The 19,209-nt window shown below is 43.5% G+C and overlaps 1 protein-coding gene and 1 long non-coding RNA gene across 2 annotated transcripts; one reads left to right on the forward strand and one right to left on the reverse strand.

The window, feature by feature from the left end:
• Window positions 1-2,644: 2,644 nt before the first annotated feature.
• LOC114156298 (vegetative cell wall protein gp1-like) lies at window positions 2,645-3,413 on the reverse strand. The gene is made up of 2 exons (XM_028036655.1): window positions 3,248-3,413; window positions 2,645-3,192 (listed from the first exon to the last, which is right to left on the reverse strand). Exons 1-2 carry the CDS (start codon window positions 3,411-3,413, stop codon window positions 2,645-2,647), a joined length of 714 nt encoding a protein of 237 aa, XP_027892456.1.
• A 7,250-nt stretch (window positions 3,414-10,663) lies between these two features.
• LOC114156078 (uncharacterized) lies at window positions 10,664-14,188 on the forward strand. The gene is made up of 2 exons (XR_003597899.1): window positions 10,664-10,785; window positions 10,931-14,188. It is a non-coding gene; the product is annotated as an uncharacterized LOC114156078 (long non-coding RNA).
• The last annotated feature ends 5,021 nt before the right edge of the window (window positions 14,189-19,209 follow it).

Genomic DNA, 19,209 nt, shown 5'->3' on the forward strand with positions numbered 1-19,209 from the left:
GGGTCCAGAACCGCTTTGGTTTTAGTCTGGAATGTTAAAGACAAGACAAACTTAAAATAAAGAGGTTCAAAATAATAAAAATAGCAGATTAGTGTAACATCTCTGCTGATGCGTCTGGGAGGCAGCAGAAGTGTTTGTACCAGTACAGTTCCCTGTGGGACGCCGCCTGGTTCCCAGCCACGAGGCAGCCCAATATCCACTGGGACATGTGCTGGTCCTCAGGAGAAATCAACAACATGATCTCCAGAGCGTCCATGATTGTCCATGGGGTCAGAGGTCGGTGCAGGAGGTAGAAGATGGCATCATTCAGCCCGATGCCAGGATGGAAGGCAAACTGCAACAGATCCATTGAAGATGCCACCAGGTGGCGTAGCTGGTTGAGGTCCGGCCTCTCCAGGGTCTTCGTCAGACGTCAGGGCCGCCAGCCGTTAGCTGCTGAGGTTCTTTGGTACCGGAACCACACGGGAGGCCTTGCACTGCTGAGCTTCTTTCAGGGTGAACAGCAATCCCATGATGCCTCACGGTTGATCTGCAGGCCCAGACATGAAGAGTTGGGTGAAAACTGTGAAGTGACTCCAAACAGCAAACATGCCCATTTCAACTTATGTTAAATTATCTCCAGGTGGGACTTTTAAAAAATTCATTCAGAGTTTTGGCAGATTTTTTATTTCTGAAAACTTTTACTTTGAAGATAAATGTGAGGGAAACTGATTGGAGCCGAGGCGATGTCCTGTCTCATCATTAAGACAGATCTGGATGTGCGCTGCGGTGATGAAGAACTTTGCTCTCTATGCTGTTCTTAATCAAAGGGAATGTTAAAATATTTGACTGTAATCTCATTTCTGCAGCAATGAGACGAGATGAGCAGACCCACGACGAAAGGCAAGCTAAGAAGAGAGAATTAGACCGAAATAAAACGGCGGTAAATAAATAAACAGTGAACGAAATATTACCAAAACATTTACAAAATATGCATTGAACCATCTGTTTATAACCCTGGGTATCAGAAGGTTTTGTGTTTCACATGATAACCTACTGATTTCATAATAAACTTCCTATTTCATAAGAGTACTGAAAAATGTGTCCTACATCTTCTAGTGAAGATGTTTAGTCTCAGATTAATTTCCGTGAGTAAATATTGAAAATACAGTAGCTGTGATCAGTGTTGTAGTCCATTTTTTGATGGACTCGGACTCGGGCGCTGAGGACTCGGGATTTTATTTCAAGACCAGTCTAGACCACAACTGTGGAAATATCACTAAACTTACAGCAAACAGTTTATTTGTTAACATGTTTGTTTTCACTGGATGCAAAACGCACCGATTAAAATCCAAGCAATAACGAGATTTACCAATTACTGTTTCTGTTACTAAAATGTCCACCGATAAAACACCGAACTTAAAGTCAAACACAGAAGAAACAGGCTAAACAACCACAGTGACGTTTAATAGGAGCATTAAAAGTGTGTATTGATATTCAGTGGGTTGTTTGATATCAGACAGAATGGATCAGGAGAGGAACCGCAGACCCGTCAGAACCTAAAGAACCAGACATCAGTCTCTTCATCCCTCAATCATTTCCTGAGACCGAAAACAATATAGATGGCAATTTAAAGAACAAATCATACAAATAGATTAATAGTAAATAAATAAATATTGTGAAGAGAAACTGTTTATTTTTTCAACATTAAAAACGTTTGTTAGGATTGTGTAGGAAAAATGTTGATATCTTTTATAATTCAGTGTTTTGTGGTCAATATTATTTCACCATTTTATTAATGTGGGTTGCCAGTTTGGATCAGGATTCAAGTTATAAGAATGATAGAAAACATGCTAACAAAAAGCCTCAGACCTGCAGACACAGGCTAACAGAAGAGGCTCTTTGGCTCAAATATATTAAATGATGAAATATTGCCCTGTTTTGTGTTTCATTCTTTTTTTAATTGCCCTGTAGGCAGAAATTTATTCACATAGATGTACATTTATTATTATTGATACTAGAAGTAAAGATGAGGTGGCATGTTCGCAGTCACCTCAGAAAGTCTGTTTTCTGGTGCCATGCTGGGCGATCAATGCTTTCTGACATTCAGTCTGAATGTTCAACAATGAATTGTAAATATATTACAGTCATCAAATAATGTGCCAACAGTGGAACATTGTGGGAAAGAATGCAATCACTGTAAAAATGTACATTTAAAATTTTTAAGAGGAAATTCAAACTTTTATGTTCATTTTCTAATTTAGGGCATGTTGATCCGCTTTCTTTGAGTGGCCCCTGGATGCCTGTCAGTGTGGCCCCTGGACGCCTGTCAGTGTGGCCCCCATGTTGACTCCATCGACTTCCAGACATGAGACCAAATGAGTCGCATCAGCAGGGAGAGCTGCCCGCTCTGGCCGCTCCCAGTCCCACCACACTGGAGATACTGGAGACACTGGTCAGCAGACGACAGGGTAGGAAGGAAATTCTTGTATCAAACTGTAGTGACTATTTTTCCAAAACTCAAATTCAAAAATCAAAAAACCTAAGACTGAAAAATGATCAAAACAAAAGGTGAATTCAACTCAAAAGGTCACTGATGCACCGTGGAGCCACAGGTCAAAGATCAGAAACGGTCAAAATGCAAATCTTTGATTTACTGAACTGTTCAGCAAAACAGGAGACTGGGACTGGGACTAGGACTGGGACTGGGACTGAGACTGGGACTGGGGCTGGGACTGGGACTGGGGCTGGGGCTGGAGCTGGGACTGAGACTGGGACTGGGACTGAGACTGGGGCTGGGACTGGGGCTGGGACTAGGACTAGGACTGAGACTGGGACTGGGGCTGGGACTGAGACTGGGGCTGGGGCTGGGACTGGGACTGGGGCTGGGACTGGGGCTGGGACTGGGACTAGGACTGAGACTGGGACTGAGACTGGGACTGGGGCTGGGACTGGGACTGGGACTGAGACTGGGACTGGGACTGAGACTGGGACTGGGACTGGGACGGAGACTGGGACTGGGACGGAGACTGGGGCTGGGACTGGGGGACTGGTACTGAGACTGGGACTGGGGCTGGGACTGGGACTGGGACTGGGACTGAGACTGGGACTGGGACGGAGACTGGGACTGGGACGGAGACTGGGGCTGGGACTGGGGGACTGGTACTGGGACTGAGACTGGGACTGGGGCTGGGACTGGGACGGAGAATGGGACTGGGACGGAGAATGGCACTGGGACGGGGACGGAGAATGGGACTGGGACGGAGACTGGGACTGGGGCTGGGACTAGGATGGAGACTGAGACTGGGACTGGGACTGGGACTGAGACTGGGGCTGGGACTGGGACGGAGACTGGGACTGGGGCTGAGTTTTAAATGGCTTAGCTGCTCCTTTTCCTCAGGATCTTTTGAAACTTGATTCTGGTTCCAGAACATTAAGATCCAATAATCAGCTGCTACTGAAAGTCCCTTAAGAGGAACGGAGATCAAGTTTCCTCTGTTGCTGCTCCTGTTCTCTGGAATAATCTTAATTCACAGATTCAATCTGGGAATTAAGCCTGGATCATTTTAAATCGCATCTTAAAACTCAATTTCATTCTTTGACATTTAATTGAGGCCTGATACTGCAGCTCTTATGTTGTGAGGTTTTTTAATATATAAATATTTTTTTACTTATTATTACTCTTATAATTTTTACCTTATATTTTTTTGTATCATTTCTCTTTTCATCAGTTTATTTTATTATCATATTTTGTACAGCACTTTGGTTCAGTTCTAAACCTTTTAAAATGCTTTATGAATACATTTGACATTGACAGTAAAATGTGAATATAATTTATGATGTGCAAATGGGAAAAAATGAAATGTTAGCTTACTAGCTTTATATAACTTATTTAAATAAGTCCAGCATTAAAATATGAACTGATCATTTTAAAATGTAAAGCAAAACAGTGATAAATACCGATTCCATAGCTAGTGGTGCAGTGTTTACTATACGTTAACTAGACACTAACTAGACGTTAACTACACGTTAACTAGACGCTAACTAGACGTTAACTACACGTTAACTAGACGCTAACTAGACGTTAACTAGACACTAACTAGACGTTAACTAGACACTAACTAGACGTTAACTAGACGTTAACTAGACGTTAAATAGACGTTAACTAGACACTAATTAGACGTTAAATAGACGTTAACTAGACACTAACTAGACGTTAAATAGACACTAACTAGATGTTAACTAGACACTAACTAGACACTAACTAGACGTTAACTAGACACTAACTAGACGCTAACTAGACACTAACTAGACGTTAAATAGACGTTAACTAGACACTAAATAGACGTTAAATAGACGTTAACTAGACGTTAACTAGACACTAACTAGATGTTAACTAGACACTAACTAGACGTTAACTAGACACTAACTAGACGTTAAATAGACGCTAACTAGACACTAACTGGACGTTAACTAGAAGCTAACTACACGTTAACTAGACGCTAACTAGACATTAACTAGACGTTAACTAGACACTAACTAGACATTAAATAGACATTAACTAGACACTAACTAGACGTTAACTAGACGCTAACTAGACGTTAAATAGACGTTAACTAGACACTAACTAGACGTTATCTAGACACTAACTAGACGATAACTAGACGTTAAATAGACGTTAACTAGACACTAACTAGACGTTAACTAGACACTAACTAGATGTTAACTAGACGTTAACTAGACGTTAAATAGACGTTAACTAGACACTAACTAGACGTTAACTAGACACTAACTAGACGATAACTAGACGATAACTAGACGATAACTAGACGTTAAATAGACGTTAACTAGACACTAACTAGACACTAACTAGACGATAACTAGACGTTAAATAGACATTAACTAGACACTAACTAGACACTAACTAGACGATAACTAGACGTTAAATAGACGTTAACTAGACACTAACTAGACGATAACTAGACGTTAAATAGACATTAACTAGACACTAACTAGACGTTAACTAGATGCTAACTAGACGTTATCTAGACACTAACTAGACGATAACTAGACGTTAAATAGACGTTAACTAGACACTAACTAGACGTTATCTAGACACTAACTAGACGATAACTAGACGTTAAATAGACGTTAACTAGACACTAACTAGACGTTAACTAGACACTAACTAGACGTTATCTAGACACTAACTAGACGTTAACTACACGTTAACTAGACGCTAACTAGACATTAACTAGACACTAACTAGACGATAACTAGACGTTAAATAGACGTTAACTAGACACTAACTAGACGATAACTAGACGTTAAATAGACATTAACTAGACACTAACTAGACGTTATCTAGACACTAACTAGACGATAACTAGACGTTAAATAGACGTTAACTAGACACTAACTAGACGTTAACTAGACACTAACTAGACGTTATCTAGACACTAACTAGACGTTAACTACACGTTAACTAGACGCTAACTAGACATTAACTAGACACTAACTAGACACTAACTAGACACTAACTAGACGATAACTAGACGTTAAATAGACGTTAACTAGACACTAACTAGATGCTAACTAGACGTTAAATAGACGTTAACTAGACACTAACTAGACGTTATCTAGACACTAACTAGACGATAACTAGACGTTAAATAGACGTTAACTAGACACTAACTAGACGTTAACTAGACACTAACTAGACGTTATCTAGACACTAACTAGACGATAACTAGACGTTAACTACACGTTAACTAGACACTAACTAGACACTAACTAGACGATAACTAGACGTTAAATAGACACTAACTAGACGATAACTAGACGTTAAATAGACATTAACTAGACACTAACTAGACGTTAAATAGATGCTAACTAGACGTGAAATAGACACTAACCAGATGTTAACTAGACGCTAACTAGACGTTCCCTCGGAGGGAAGACAGCAAGACGCAGCAGACCACAAGGGGGCGGGGCTTAAAGAGCTTTTTCACATTTTCAGGTTAAATCCCCGATTTTTAAAAAGTTACATTCTGCAGTTTTAATGAGACGAAAACGAAGAGCAGAACCTGAGAGCCTGACTGACTTTGGATCAGTTCACTGGGAGAAATGTTCCTGATTCCAAACCTAGTCCACTAGTCCTTTAGTCACTGGTCCCCCTAGTCCTTTAGTCCACTAGTCCCACTAGTCCCCTAGTCCTTTAGTAGACTAGTCCCATTAGTCCACTAGTCCCCTAGTCCTTTAGTTCACTAGTCCTTTAGTAGACTATTTTCACTAGTCCACTAGTCCTTTAGTCACTGGTCCCCCTAGTCCTTTAGTCCACTAGTCCCCTAGTCCTTTAGTAGACTAGTCCCACTAGTCCTTTAGTCCACTAGTCCACTAGTCCTTCAGTCCACTAGTCCCCTAGTCACTGGTCCTCTAGTCCCTTAGTCCCCCTAGTCCACTAGTCCTTTAGTAGACTAGTCCCACTAGTCCACCAGTTCTTTAGTCCACGAGTCACTGGTCCCCTAGTCCCTTAGTCCCCCTAGCCCACAAGTCCCCTATTCCACTAGCCCCCTAGTCCACCAGTCCTTTAGTCCACTAGCCCACTAGTCCCCTAGTCCTTTAGTAGACTAGTCCCATTAGTCCACTAGTCCCCTAGTCCTTTAGTTCACTAGTCCTTTAGTAGACTATTTTCACTAGTCCACTAGTCCTTTAGTCACTGGTCCCCCTAGTCCTTTAGTCCACTAGTCCCCTAGTCCTTTAGTAGACTAGTCCCACTAGTCCTTTAGTCCACTAGTCCTTTAGTCCACTAGTCCCCTAGTCACTGGTCCTCTAGTCCCTTAGTCCCCCTAGTCCACTAGTGCTTTAGTAGACTAGTCCCACTAGTCCACCAGTTCTTTAGTCCACGAGTCACTGGTCCCCTAGTCCCTTAGTCCCCCTAGCCCACAAGTCCCCTATTCCACTAGCCCCCTAGTCCACCAGTCCTTTAGTCCACTAGCCCACTAGTCCCATAGTCACTAGTCCTCTAGTCCCTTAGTCCACTTGTCCACCAGTCCTTTAGTCCACTAGCCCACTAGTCCCCTAGTCACTGGTCCCCTAGTCCACTAGTTCCCTAGTCAGTAGTCCCTTAGTCCACCAGTCCTTTAGTCCCCTAGTCACTGGTCCACTAGCCCCCTAGTCCACCAGTCCTTTAGTCCACTAGCCCACTAGTCCCTTATTCCACTAGTCCCCCTAGTCCCCTAGTCACTAGTCCTCTAGTCCCTTAGTCCACTAGTCCCCCTAGTCCACTAGTCACTAGTCCCCTATTCCACTAGCCCCCTAGTCCCCCAGTCCTTTAGTCCCCTAGTCACTGGTCCACTAGTCCCCTAGTCCACCAGTCCTTTAGTCCACTAGCCCTCTAGTCCCCCAGTCCTTTAGTCCCCTAGTCACTGGTCCACTAGCCCCCTAGTCCCCCAGTCCTTTAGTCCCCTAGTCACTGGTCCACTAGTCCCCTAGTCCACCAGTCTTTTAGTCCACTAGTCCACTAGTCCCTTAGTCACTAGTCCACTAGTCCCACTAGTACCCTGGTCCACTAGTCCCCTAGTCACTAGTCCACTAGTCCCCTAGTCCACCAGTCCTTTAGTCCACTAGCCCACTAGTCCACCAGTCCTCTAGTCCCTTAGTCCACCAGTCCCCCTAGTCCCCTAGTCCCCTAGTCCACTAGTCCCACTAGTACACTAGTCCCCTAGTCCCACTAATACCCTAGTCCACTAGTCCCACTAGTCCACTAGTCCCACTAGTCCCCTAGTCCACTAGTCCCACTAGTACACTAGTCCACTAGTCCCCTAGTCCCACTAATACCCTAGTCCACTAGTCCCACTAGTACCCTAGTCCACTAGTCCCATAGTCCCTGTGAGGGTTTTATCCCCCCTCCCTAACAGGTGCTCTTTTTTGCTTCCTATATTCTCATTTATCTGGTAAATGTGTTGCTTTTGTTTGGAGGAAGTAATTTGCTTAATTTAATATTTTGTTTTAATCATTCTCTCGTCTCTTTGAGGTCACCTGGTCATGTGTTGCCATGGAAACGCGCTCATGAGTAGTGCTGACAAGTCCTGGTGTTTTCAATCAGCCTCCCTGGGAAAATCCACTGTTTGAGAGGGAGGGAGACGTTTTTGGATTTTGTTTGGGTCAAACAAGTCCTCTAGCACCTTAGTCCTCTAGCACCTTAGTCCTCTAGCACCTTAGTCCTCTAGCACCTTAGTCATCTAGCACCTTAGTCCTCTAGCACCTTAGCATCCTAGCACCTTAGTCCTCTAGCACCTTAGCAGCACCTTAGTCATCTAGCACCTTAGTCCTCTAGCACCTTAGTCCTCTAGCACCTTAGCAGCACCTTAGTCATCTAGCACCTTAGTCATCTAGCACCTTAGTCCTCTAGCACCTTAGTCCTCTAGCACCTTAGCAGCACCTTAGTCATCTAGCACCTTAGTCCTCTAGCACCTTAGTCCTCTAGCACCTTAGCATCCTAGAACCTTAGTCCTCTAGCACCTTAGTCCTCTAGCACCTTAGTCCTCTAGCACCTTAGCAGCACCTTAGTCATCTAGCACCTTAGCATCCTAGAACCTTAGTCCTCTAGCACCTTAGTCCTCTAGCACCTTAGTCCTCTAGCACCTTAGTCCTCTAGCACCTTAGTCCTCTAGCACCTTAGCAGCACCTTAGTCATCTAGCACCTTAGCATCCTAGAACCTTAGTCCTCTAGCACCTTAGTCCTCTAGCACCTTAGTCCTCTAGCACCTTAGTCCTCTAGCACCTTAGCATCCTAGCACCTTAGTCCTCTAGCACCTTAGCAGCACCTTAGTCATCTAGCACCTTAGTCCTCTAGCACCTTAGCATCCTAGCACCTTAGTCCTCTAGCACCTTAGTCCTCTAGCACCTTAGTCCTCTAGCACCTTAGTTCTCTAGCACCTTAGCATCCTAGCACCTTAGTCCTCTAGAACCTTAGTAATCTAGCACCTTAGCATCCTAGCACCTTAGTCCTCTAGAACCTTAGTAATCTAGCACCTTAGCATCCTAGCACCTTAGTCCTCTAGCACCTTAGTCCTCTAGCACCTTAGTCCTCCAGCACCTTAGCATCCTAGCACCTAAGTCCTCTAGCACCTAAGCATCCTAGCACCTACCCTGTACTGCCCTTATTGTCTGATGTCTATTTTTTAAGAAAGAACACTAATCATTACTGCATTTGAAGTAACTTATTGTTAGCTTTAATGCTAACGGCTGCTCATTCTTGAGTTGTGTTAATGAAGATGTCCGCTGAATGCACTCACAGAAAGCATGGATGAGGAAGCAGAAGCGGATCGCTCCCTGCAGCAGAGTGACAGAGTCCCGTTTTCTCCTTTCTGTCCTGGTAACTTGAGCTTTTCAAAGCTTTAGAAGCTGCATGTCAGTAGGAGTTTGAGCCTTTATTCTTAGCTAGACACCATGAAAGTATTTTGGGCCAAATGAAGCTCCATATTTACACACCTTCACCTTGAAATTAGCCAACGCTTCAGTGACACTTTGACTAATGCTGGAGACGTTTTCCTGACCAAGTGTCGGCAGTGAAAGCGCTGTGCTGGAACGGAGGAGTGTGTGGAGTGTGTGGAGTGTGTGGGCAGACTGATGGGGAGCCAACGTGTGGATGTTGCATTCAAAGGTATCTGTGTCTGTGTGTGTGCTCAAAATGTGCGAGTTCATTTTTATGCTTGGTGTCTCTTGGCAAAGGGAGATCTACTCTGCAGCTCCATTTGAGGAGGATTTCAAAGCCCCCTGCAGCGGCTTGTTGTGTCTGATACGCCGCCGTAACGGGATTATTTGGCTGGACGGGATGGAGGCCGAACCAAAAACACAAACTAGAAAGGGAAGATCAGCTGAGACTGTTGAGTCATGTTTCACATCAAGAACCCCCGGCCCCTTCCCACACACACACACACACACACACACAAGGCTCTAGATAAACAGAAGATATATTTCAGACCTCAGTACTGGAGCTTGAAGATTTCCTTCAGAAATGTTTAGTTTGAGTTTCCTGTTGAAGTTCAGATGCAAAATTGGGACAATAAGTGAGAACAATGTTACCTCCACTGTCAATCAGTAAAATAAATACAATGCAAGTATCAAATATTACCAGCTGAGAGGAAACAATGGGCTAATGGTGGATGTTAAACTTTATAATCTGTAAGTTAATAATGATTTATTAAAGTGTCTTTGCTGTCTAGGTGTGGTGTAGGGTTAGTTACCCTAATTTGGTTCATTGTTTGGTTCAAGATGGCAGTAGATACGTGTCATTTGATATGAAACATTAAGTTGTAAATGTGTGGCAGCTTTCAGTGAATTTGTGTGGTTGGTGTTCATTTATTTGGTTCAGCGCATATTCGAATGTGAGGGGGAACTTAACTTTCGTTCCACATGCCATATTGCTGCCACATGGGGCGCTCTACCTGAAGACGCCGGTTGTGAGAGGCTTGTCATCTTTATTCCTCTGGAGTTGATGCAGCTAATGAGTACAGTTTTGTTTAATTTGTATCTTTTATTTATAAAAATCATCCATTTTAATAATAATTTTTACTTTATTCATCCCAGCAGGGAAATTATTTCGCAGTTACAGCACACAACAGGAGCTGCGTCTGAAGGCAGCCAGCTGAGTCGGCGCCATTTTTTGAAGGAGGACATGCGGCAAAGGTCGTCAGGACCGGGAGTCGAACCCACGACCTCCGCGGGTCTAAGGCCTCCAAATGTGGGGCGTGCTAACCCCCTGCACCACCACAGCACGCCCCTACTCATGACCTACTTTAGGTTGTGTTTCCTTTCTTATTTCTGACAACATTTTGTGGGTATTGTTTTAAGCCAGTTTTCCACAATAAATGACTTGAAACTCAAGAACGACGTTGAGCCTTGATTGAACTTGAGGAGTAACGTGTTGTGCTTTGTTTTCCACCAGGGGGCGTAGCTGAGCTCCTCACACATGGTCCAAACCAGCAGGAGGCGAACAGGAACCAGTCAGTCCCAGTTCAGTCAGGTCCAATCTGTCACACACTGAGTATTCTGGTTTTTCTGGTTAGCTGAAGCTAACCTTATTCTGTCTGCTGTTTCTAAGCTAACTCTGGGATCATTTAAGCCTGTCTGTGAACAAAGACCGGTAACCTCAAGGCTGCTCACTTCCCAACCTGTCCTCCCTCCAAATCTCCACCATGCAACCCCACCGGACCAACACCTAGACTCAGAGGAGAAGGCTGCTCACCAAATGACAGGAAGGATAAATACAAAGATGAGCAGGAGAAGGCGGTGGAGGGAAGCGGCGCTGGTGATGTAGGACAGAACTGTAGCCAGGTGTTTGTCTGCTGGGTCGGTAGAACCGGACCTGCAGCGGATCCCCACTGTGCGCGGCGAGGGTACATCCAGCTCTGCTCATTACCCTCTTAATGGAGCAGAGACATCTGCTACGTCTCTGCTCCCCTTTTCCATCAATATCTCTCTCATCCAGCCAACCAGCACCAACCCAGGAGCAAAGACACGAGCCAGGAAGAGGCTGAATGTTGTGAGGGAGCAGAAGGACGGCCTGCCGAGCGTCCAGAGAGACGATGGCAGGAAGAAGGATGGAGGAAAACAAAGGTGGAGGAGATACGAGGAGCCGCTGCAGGCTGGCTAATAATGATGCTAATGAGTTAGATCAACATATCATCAGGATTCATCTCTGGCCTCGGGTTCTGCAGAATAAATCAGTAGAAGAACTAAAATGTTCTTTAGTATTTGCTTTTTCACTAAATGGACCCAAACAGAAGCAGCAGAACCGACTTAAAGAGTTAAGGCCTCGACCCATCGACTGTCTGCAGACCTAAAGCAGCTTCTCATTCATCATGATCCTCACAAATCACCAGAATTTACTTTATAGAAAACAAGCACAAGCAAAAACACCTTTAATCACAGTCTGAATGCTCGATATCTACACTAGAGTTTAACTAGTCAACATGAGGATGTCCGAGTGCAAGTGAACGCGGCACAGACCCCCCCATTGGGTTTGGCAGGTGATGAGAGCGAACAGCAGCAACTGAAGGTGGGGGGATTATAGGGCTGCTTAAAGGTCGGGCTTTAACAGGGCCGTAGTGAGTTAAACACAGATTAAACGATGGAAGCCAAAACATTTCTATGTGAACGTGTTGAGCAGCAGACTGCAGGAACCTGCAAAGCATTCCTGAGGACAAGACAGAGAACGACTGAGGGAAGATGGAGAAAAAAGATTCAGGTGTAAACAACTGCCTGAGAACAGAGATGGCAAAAAAATACATCTTGTCCCCGAAGGACGGAGTGGAAAACAGGCTGAGCGAACAGGTGCTGGATGGACAGAGAGGAGGGAGAGAAGGAGGAAAACATGAAGACAGGAGGAAAATGAGGAGAGGGAGAATGTGAGCGAGGGAAGCAGCTGAGAATGAGAATGAGGCAGATCAGCACCATCATCCATGTTCACATTACGACCCAGAACCAGAACCAGAACCACAGTCAGGACTGATTCATCGTGTTTTAGACTGGTTCAAAAACCAAACTAAACTCCTGCATAAATCATCCTCACATTAACCTTCAGCTTAACTCTTCTGTCGCCTCCAGTTTGTCTTTGGATCCAAATGATCCGTGAATCATTTATAAAACTTCAGTTTGAAAAAATCTCATTACTCTGATGCATCTGGAAGTCGTGTCCTCAAAGTGGGAAGCTCTTAAAAATTAATTAGATTTCTTGTAGGTCGTGGCATCTGGTTTGATCTTTCTATTGTTTTATGTTCAGGTTTTATAAATGGGCAACAAACGGAGACATTAACGTGTCCTCATAAAGAGTCCGACCGTTCTGACAGCGTCAGTGAATGTTTGGCTGAAACAGAAAAAGTTTTAATCATTTGAAATGGCAACCAGCAGCTCTGGGTCTCAGGCTCAGGTGATTGTTGTTTTGTAGAGGTTGAAGAATTTTTATGAAAATATGACAAAAACTACAAAATGAACCCCAAGAAAATGAGGAAGGGATGAGAGCAGACGAAAGAATCCAGCAAGAAGTGACTGAAAATGAGAGGCTTAGACATTTGGGGAGGATTAACAGGAGATCTGGCTGATCAGAAAACGGGCTGCAGGTGTGAGAGGAGGAGAGAGAGAAGGTGGCACAGGGGGCGAGAGAGAGAACACAGGGGAACCGGAAATAAATGAACACTGAAGAATAACTGGACTGAAGAAACTTATTGAAACTAAAGTAACAAAGAATAACTAAGAAATAAACATAATAGAATCACTAAGGAAGAACTGAAGTGGAAACAATGCAGAACAAATAGAACAAACTAAGGAACACCAAAAATGACAAAACCCTAAACTAAACAAACACAGCGACCAGCCCAAAATCTGAGAGTAGTGAGGATGACCTCTGACCTCTGCCCTGAGCCTCCAGAGCCACATAAAGCCGGTTCCACAGTGGGCCTTCTAGCAGCTGCAGAACATTTCCAGAACCAGAGACTAAAGTCTCAGATCAGAGAAACTCATCCAGGCTTTAGTTTCTCTTTAGTGGCTTTGATTCCTGCAGCAGCGTCTTCACAGGTCTGATTGACAACCCAGCGGTCCAGAACGCTGCTGCTGGAGTTCTGACTAGAACCAGGAGGATAGAGACACCACCTGGTTCTACATCATCTAGTTCTACATTCCTTCACTGAGACTTTAATCTGCTGCTAGTTTATAAATCACTGAAAGATTAAAGATCTGCTGCTGGATCAACCTGCTGGTTCTGGTTCTGGTTCTGGTTCTGTTCTGCATCAGAACCAGAACCAAACATGGAGAAGCAGCATTCAGCTTCTATGCACCACAGATCTGGAACAAACTTCCAGAAAACTGAAAACCAGCTAAAACCCTGAGTTCCTATAATCCAGACTAAAAGCAGTTGCTATGGAAACATAATCAATGAAACATTGATCAATAATCTGATCGATGCCGCTGGTTCCAACAGTTCACTTTGTGTTTCTTTGAGCCTCGTTGCTGAAATGTTTTTTACAAATAAAGTTGCTTCCTTTAAATCCAGACTGAAAGCAGCTGGTTGGAGCTGATTTGATTATTAATAACTGGAAAATGGATCAATATATTTGATGAATATTGATGATTCTAACTGGTTCTTGACTAAATGTAATTTCTATGACGTCTTTATGATGTTTTTGTAAAGTAAAGCACTTTGAACTACCATGTTGCTGAAATGTGCTATGCAAATAATCTGGTTGATTGATTGATTGATTGATTGATTGATTGATTGATTGATTGATTGATTGATTGATTGATTGATTGATTGATTGATTGATGCTCTTTCTCAGTGAAGAAACTTCCTGCTGGAAGATAAAATTCCTTCATTCGTTTCGTTTCCTGTCGTCTGATGATCTGGAGTTTTATTGATTCTTTGATATTTGCTGTTGTGTTTGTGGAGACGACAGTAATCAGATGAGATATTGATGAATTATCAATGACTCCAGTAAAAGGAATATTTATGTCTTCAGACTGAAGCTGCTCCTTTATCTCGGGGAAGAAAGACGAGTAAAAACATGAAGCTGTTTCTCTGCTGCCTGGTTTCTTCCAGCAGCTTCTTGAATTCAATGAATTCTTCCTCTCCAGTTTGTCCATCGCTCGTCTCTGCTGTTCCACACCTTACTGGTTTTAATGGGAAGTCTGGAGAGCCGCTCACTGCGCCGACAACGAGCCGAAACGCTGACAGAGTTCCAGTTAGTTTCTCCACTGTTGGCACGATGAGCAAGTGCTAACAGAAAAGGTTCTGGGCTCAAATCCTCACAGAACCAGGCAGAGCCGGGTCAGAACCAGAGAGCAGAACCATACGGGTCGGGTTGCTTTAATCTTGCCTCAGTAGAACTCCCTGTGGTCCGATCATTCAGCGATGCTGACCCCTGACCCGAGAAGCTCCTGGCACCAGAACTCTGGACCTGCAGTCGGGGGTCAGGGGGCATAGCTGCAAAGGATGCTGGGTAAAAACCTTCCTAGGGTCAGCAAGAGGAGGCGACCCCAGCTACAGGCTGGCTGAGAGAAGATGACCTTTCTAAGGGTTGAGACATCAGAACCTGTTGGGTTGTTAGGGTTAGGGTTATTTAGGGTTGCTCATTTCAGAAATTCTGATCGATCCCAGAAGACGCAGAAAACCCAAAAACCTAGAAGAGCCAGAACCAGAACCTGAGCTGATCTGGGTGGGTCGGTGCTGAACTCTTCCTCTCGACGTTCTTTTAGTTTTCGTTCTCATTAAACTGCGTCGGTTTCATCAGTGTTAACCGCTGAGCCGCCAGACTGGAAATGAAACGAGCCTCATTACTCTGTAATGTGAACAATTGAATTAATGTGGAAATGCTTCGGCCTCCATCTGACCTTTTCTGTCTCACACGACAACAGGAACATCAGCTGCAGCTTCTAGAATATTCTGTTTCCACTGATACTCTCCTGTATAATTCACTAACATCATTATGTAAATGCTGCAGAGCTCCGTTTATTTCAACATTCTTAAGTAACATTTCCAATAAGTAATTTCAGCTGATTTATAAATGACTTAAATGTTTATGGTCTCTGCATTTCAGGACAGAAACTGTGCAAAACAACTCTTCTATTTGCATATTTCTCCGACTCATCCTCTGCACACAAACTGATGTAGAAACACTAATTATGTTTTGGCACTAATCCCCCGGAGCTGCAGCTACTATCCACATGTGCAGTCACCAATTACGCTGAAGTTGCTGCTGCAGAGCGAAGCCTCAGGCTGACTGCGGCTTCGCTCTGGGTCAGAGCATCGTGAAGCACGCTAGATCTATGGCTATAGATCTATACATCAGCCTCAAAGACTGAAGAAAACGAGGCGTCTGGACTCAAGTTGGCCATGAGTTCAGATGATATTATGTCACCACTTCATTACCAGATAATGCAATTTTTCATCACAATCTCCTCCTTTTAGTTTAAGAAAATATGTAATATTTCATAGGAATCACATGTTGGTTTAAAGAATACTGAAAAGCTGAAGAGTCCACAACAAACACATAAACACATGTAAATATTCTTTGCAGTGAAAAAACCGTAGACTGTGATTCCAATAACTACATGAAATTAATTGATAACATTGAAATGATTCATCTGCGGCGGCCTGAACGTTTCTGATCTCGGTCCAGTTAAAGGTGATTCCTCTTATTTCCACCAAATGTCTTCAGAAGTTAGGATGGGGTTGAAACTGCTGGGACTCCAACATGGCTGTCCACATCAGTCTCACTTGATCTTGTCCACATAAATCGTCCAAAATGTCTGAATGACTGAAAAGCTTCAGCCTGAATGAGTTTATCTGCTCACCAAGCAGGCAGGACGAAGCTTGGGGACATTCAGGCTCTCTTATCTCTGGCTCCTCTTGTCTCTGCGCCTCAACGCTGCTGCAATAAAACCGGAACAATCCAGGTTTCCCTCAGGATCCTCAGGTCCAGGGGCCTCATGCATGAAGCGGCGTGCGCACAAAAAATGTGCGGCGCCATTTTTTACGCACAAGTCGGCGTGTATAAAAGTGTCAACGTTGGTGTAAATATACACCCACTTTTTCACAGCTAAATTCATTTGATGTTTGAAGAACACAAATCTATTAGAAAGAATCTGGTTGTTTCTCTTCCCTGGGTTGATTCAGCTTCTTTCTCTCCATGATATTCAACAGAAGTTTCTTCCAGAAATATAAATAGGACATTTGTCCTGATTTAAAAGATGTTGGTGATGCTATAAGCATCTGAATTTGCCCGTGTGACGGCATCTTTGATTAAAAATATTAATTACCAATAAGACCGGACACTGACCACCACAACTCTCCCCTTTTGGAAATGCAGTGAGCCTCTCGGGGCCGAGTGTTAACAGAAATATCAGCTTCTGATGCGGCGCATGAGCAAAGTTTCAAAGGCAATAAGCAGCAAGGGCGAAGCCTTCAGCTAGACGGAGAGGAAAATCAATGTTTGAGAAGCGCTGCAGGCTGAGCAGCGGATCGGAAACCAGGAAGGAAACAGTGTGCAGCGCAGCAGAGACTGTTTGCTTTAAACACGACCTGCTCTGCTGCAAACACTGAAAATGGAACCAAATCAATTTTTATCACCAGTCACAACAAGGATGATGGAGTTTCAGAGCGCCAGCCCCACCCTCACCTACAACAACATCAGCACAAACCGTAGGATGACAAGCAATTACAGTCATCTTTGTTCGCCCAATCTGGTCTTAATTAGCATGAAATATGATTACTGGATAAAGACTGGAGATGGTCCAGATGAGAAATGCTTCAGTGGAGAAAATGTTTCACTTTCTGAGATGTTGAGCAGCTCAGATGTCTGCTGACGTCCTGCTTCTGTTTGGGTTTCATCTGTGTTTTTATGTTGATTATTTCTTATTTTCTTCAGCGTTTTCTCCCAGCTGTTCCCTTCATTACTCATTCATGTGTCTGTGATCTGATGTGACTGTTCTCTGCTGGATTATTGCTGCTATTAATGTGTGTCTGCCTCCATCCAGTTGCTCTTTGGGTCCACTTCAATACCACCAAATCATGGCAACTGACTTGTTGAATTTACATCCTTTTCAGGCTGTTCAGTGGCAGAAGACGGATAAAAACACCAAACAGATACAAAGCAGGAGACTGACTGGCTCTTAATGATATGTAACTTGTATTTTAGTGGGAGCTCAGTGATCCCCCATTTCCCATCACGAATCATTTCGCTCATAATCACTGTAGTAATGGGAATAACATTCAGATTTTGGTTCTAAATGATGTGAGTCATTGGTTTGTCTGTGGAAGATTCTGGGAAAGGATTCTGATTTAATGAGGGTGAATCTCTGAACTTCTTCGCTTCATCCGCAGCATCCGTCCCTCTGCAGCTGAGGCCGGGCCTCTGTTGAAGCTTCAAATGCTTCAATCTGATTTTACCCACTCGCTAGCGGCTGTCTCTGTCCCTCTGATCTGTCCTCCTCTCATTGTTTTCCACTTTCAGATCTAAGCTGAAGAAGGAGGTTGGATCATGATGAACGGAGACATTCTGACGTCCTCCGGCCCAGACGATGCAGCAGCCATGTTGTCTCTGCATGTGGCTGTAGAGGGTGAAAACAAGTAATGAGAATACTAAGCATAATAATAGGCACACTACATTATTTTTGTTTTTCTATCCTTAATTTCTTGTAATAAGTTTTTAGTGTTACTTCAGTTATTCAATGCAATTCCACATTCAACCGCTAGGTGGCGCTTGTCTCACTGGTGGCATAAAGAGGTTTGGGCACACAGGAGAAGAAGAAACCTTCCGTTAGATGCTAATGATGCGACATATCAGAGTTGGAAAAGGCGGATTTTGGCATAAACTGGTATGTGAATGGTTTGGTTGGAAATGGAGACAGGAAATGAGGAAGACATGGATTTTGAAGGGTGGACGCCAGTGGGGAGAGGAAGAGGGAGAGGACGGGGAAGGCATAAAACAGATGAAGGAAAGGAAATGGGTGATATTCAAGGAAATAAACGAGAACTGGAAGGAAGTAGTTCCGAAGAAGAAAGGATAGTTAGGAGGAAAGTTGTGAGGGAGGAATTTAAAATAATATTAAAACTTAAGAACGAAGAAGAACAGGATAACATCAGCCCCATTGTGGTGTCAAGAGAAATAAAAAAGAAAATTGGAGATGTTGAAATGGTAAAGATTTTGAGAGATGGAAACCTATTGGTAGTTTGTAAAAATGAAGAACAAAAAAATAAGGCTTTAAATGTGGATAATATATGTAAAAAAACTGTGTTGGAGAAAAAAATTGTGGGAGAAAATAAAAAAACTAGAGGAGTGATTTATGGGATCCCTCTAGATGAAGATCTTGATAAAATTAAGCGAAGTATTGTAGGAGCAAAAGCAAATAACTTGAAGAGATTGTCAAGAACAATAAATGGAGAAAGAGTAGGAAGTTTGTCAATCCTCATTGACTTTGAAGGGAAAGAATTGCCACAAAACGTCAAAATAGGTTATCTTAGTTTTCAGGTCAGACCTTATATCCCTCCACCACTTCGTTGTTTCAAGTGTCAAAGATATGGACACATAGCAGCAGCTTGTAAAGGGAAACAAAGATGTCCAAAATGTGGTGAAGATCACAAATTAGAAGAATGTAAAGAAGAAGCACAAGAAAAATGTTGTAACTGTGGAGGGCAACATAGAGTTACGTATGGAGGATGTGAGGTAAGGAAGA

This window comes from Xiphophorus couchianus, chromosome 13, assembly GCF_001444195.1.
Source record: "Xiphophorus couchianus chromosome 13, X_couchianus-1.0, whole genome shotgun sequence".
Lineage (NCBI taxonomy): Eukaryota > Metazoa > Chordata > Actinopteri > Cyprinodontiformes > Poeciliidae > Xiphophorus > Xiphophorus couchianus.

What these genes read in the sequence shown, in the direction of transcription:
- LOC114156298 (XM_028036655.1), bottom strand. Translation starts at nt 3,413, where the DNA reads ATGTTCTGGAACCAGAATCAAGTTTCAAAAGATCCTGAGGAAAAGGAG. An exon ending in TAGTCCCAGCCCCAGTCCCA is followed by an intron (nt 3,193 to 3,247) that starts GTCTCCGTCCCA and finishes TCTCCGTCCCAG; the next exon opens with TCCCATTCTCCGTCCCAGTC.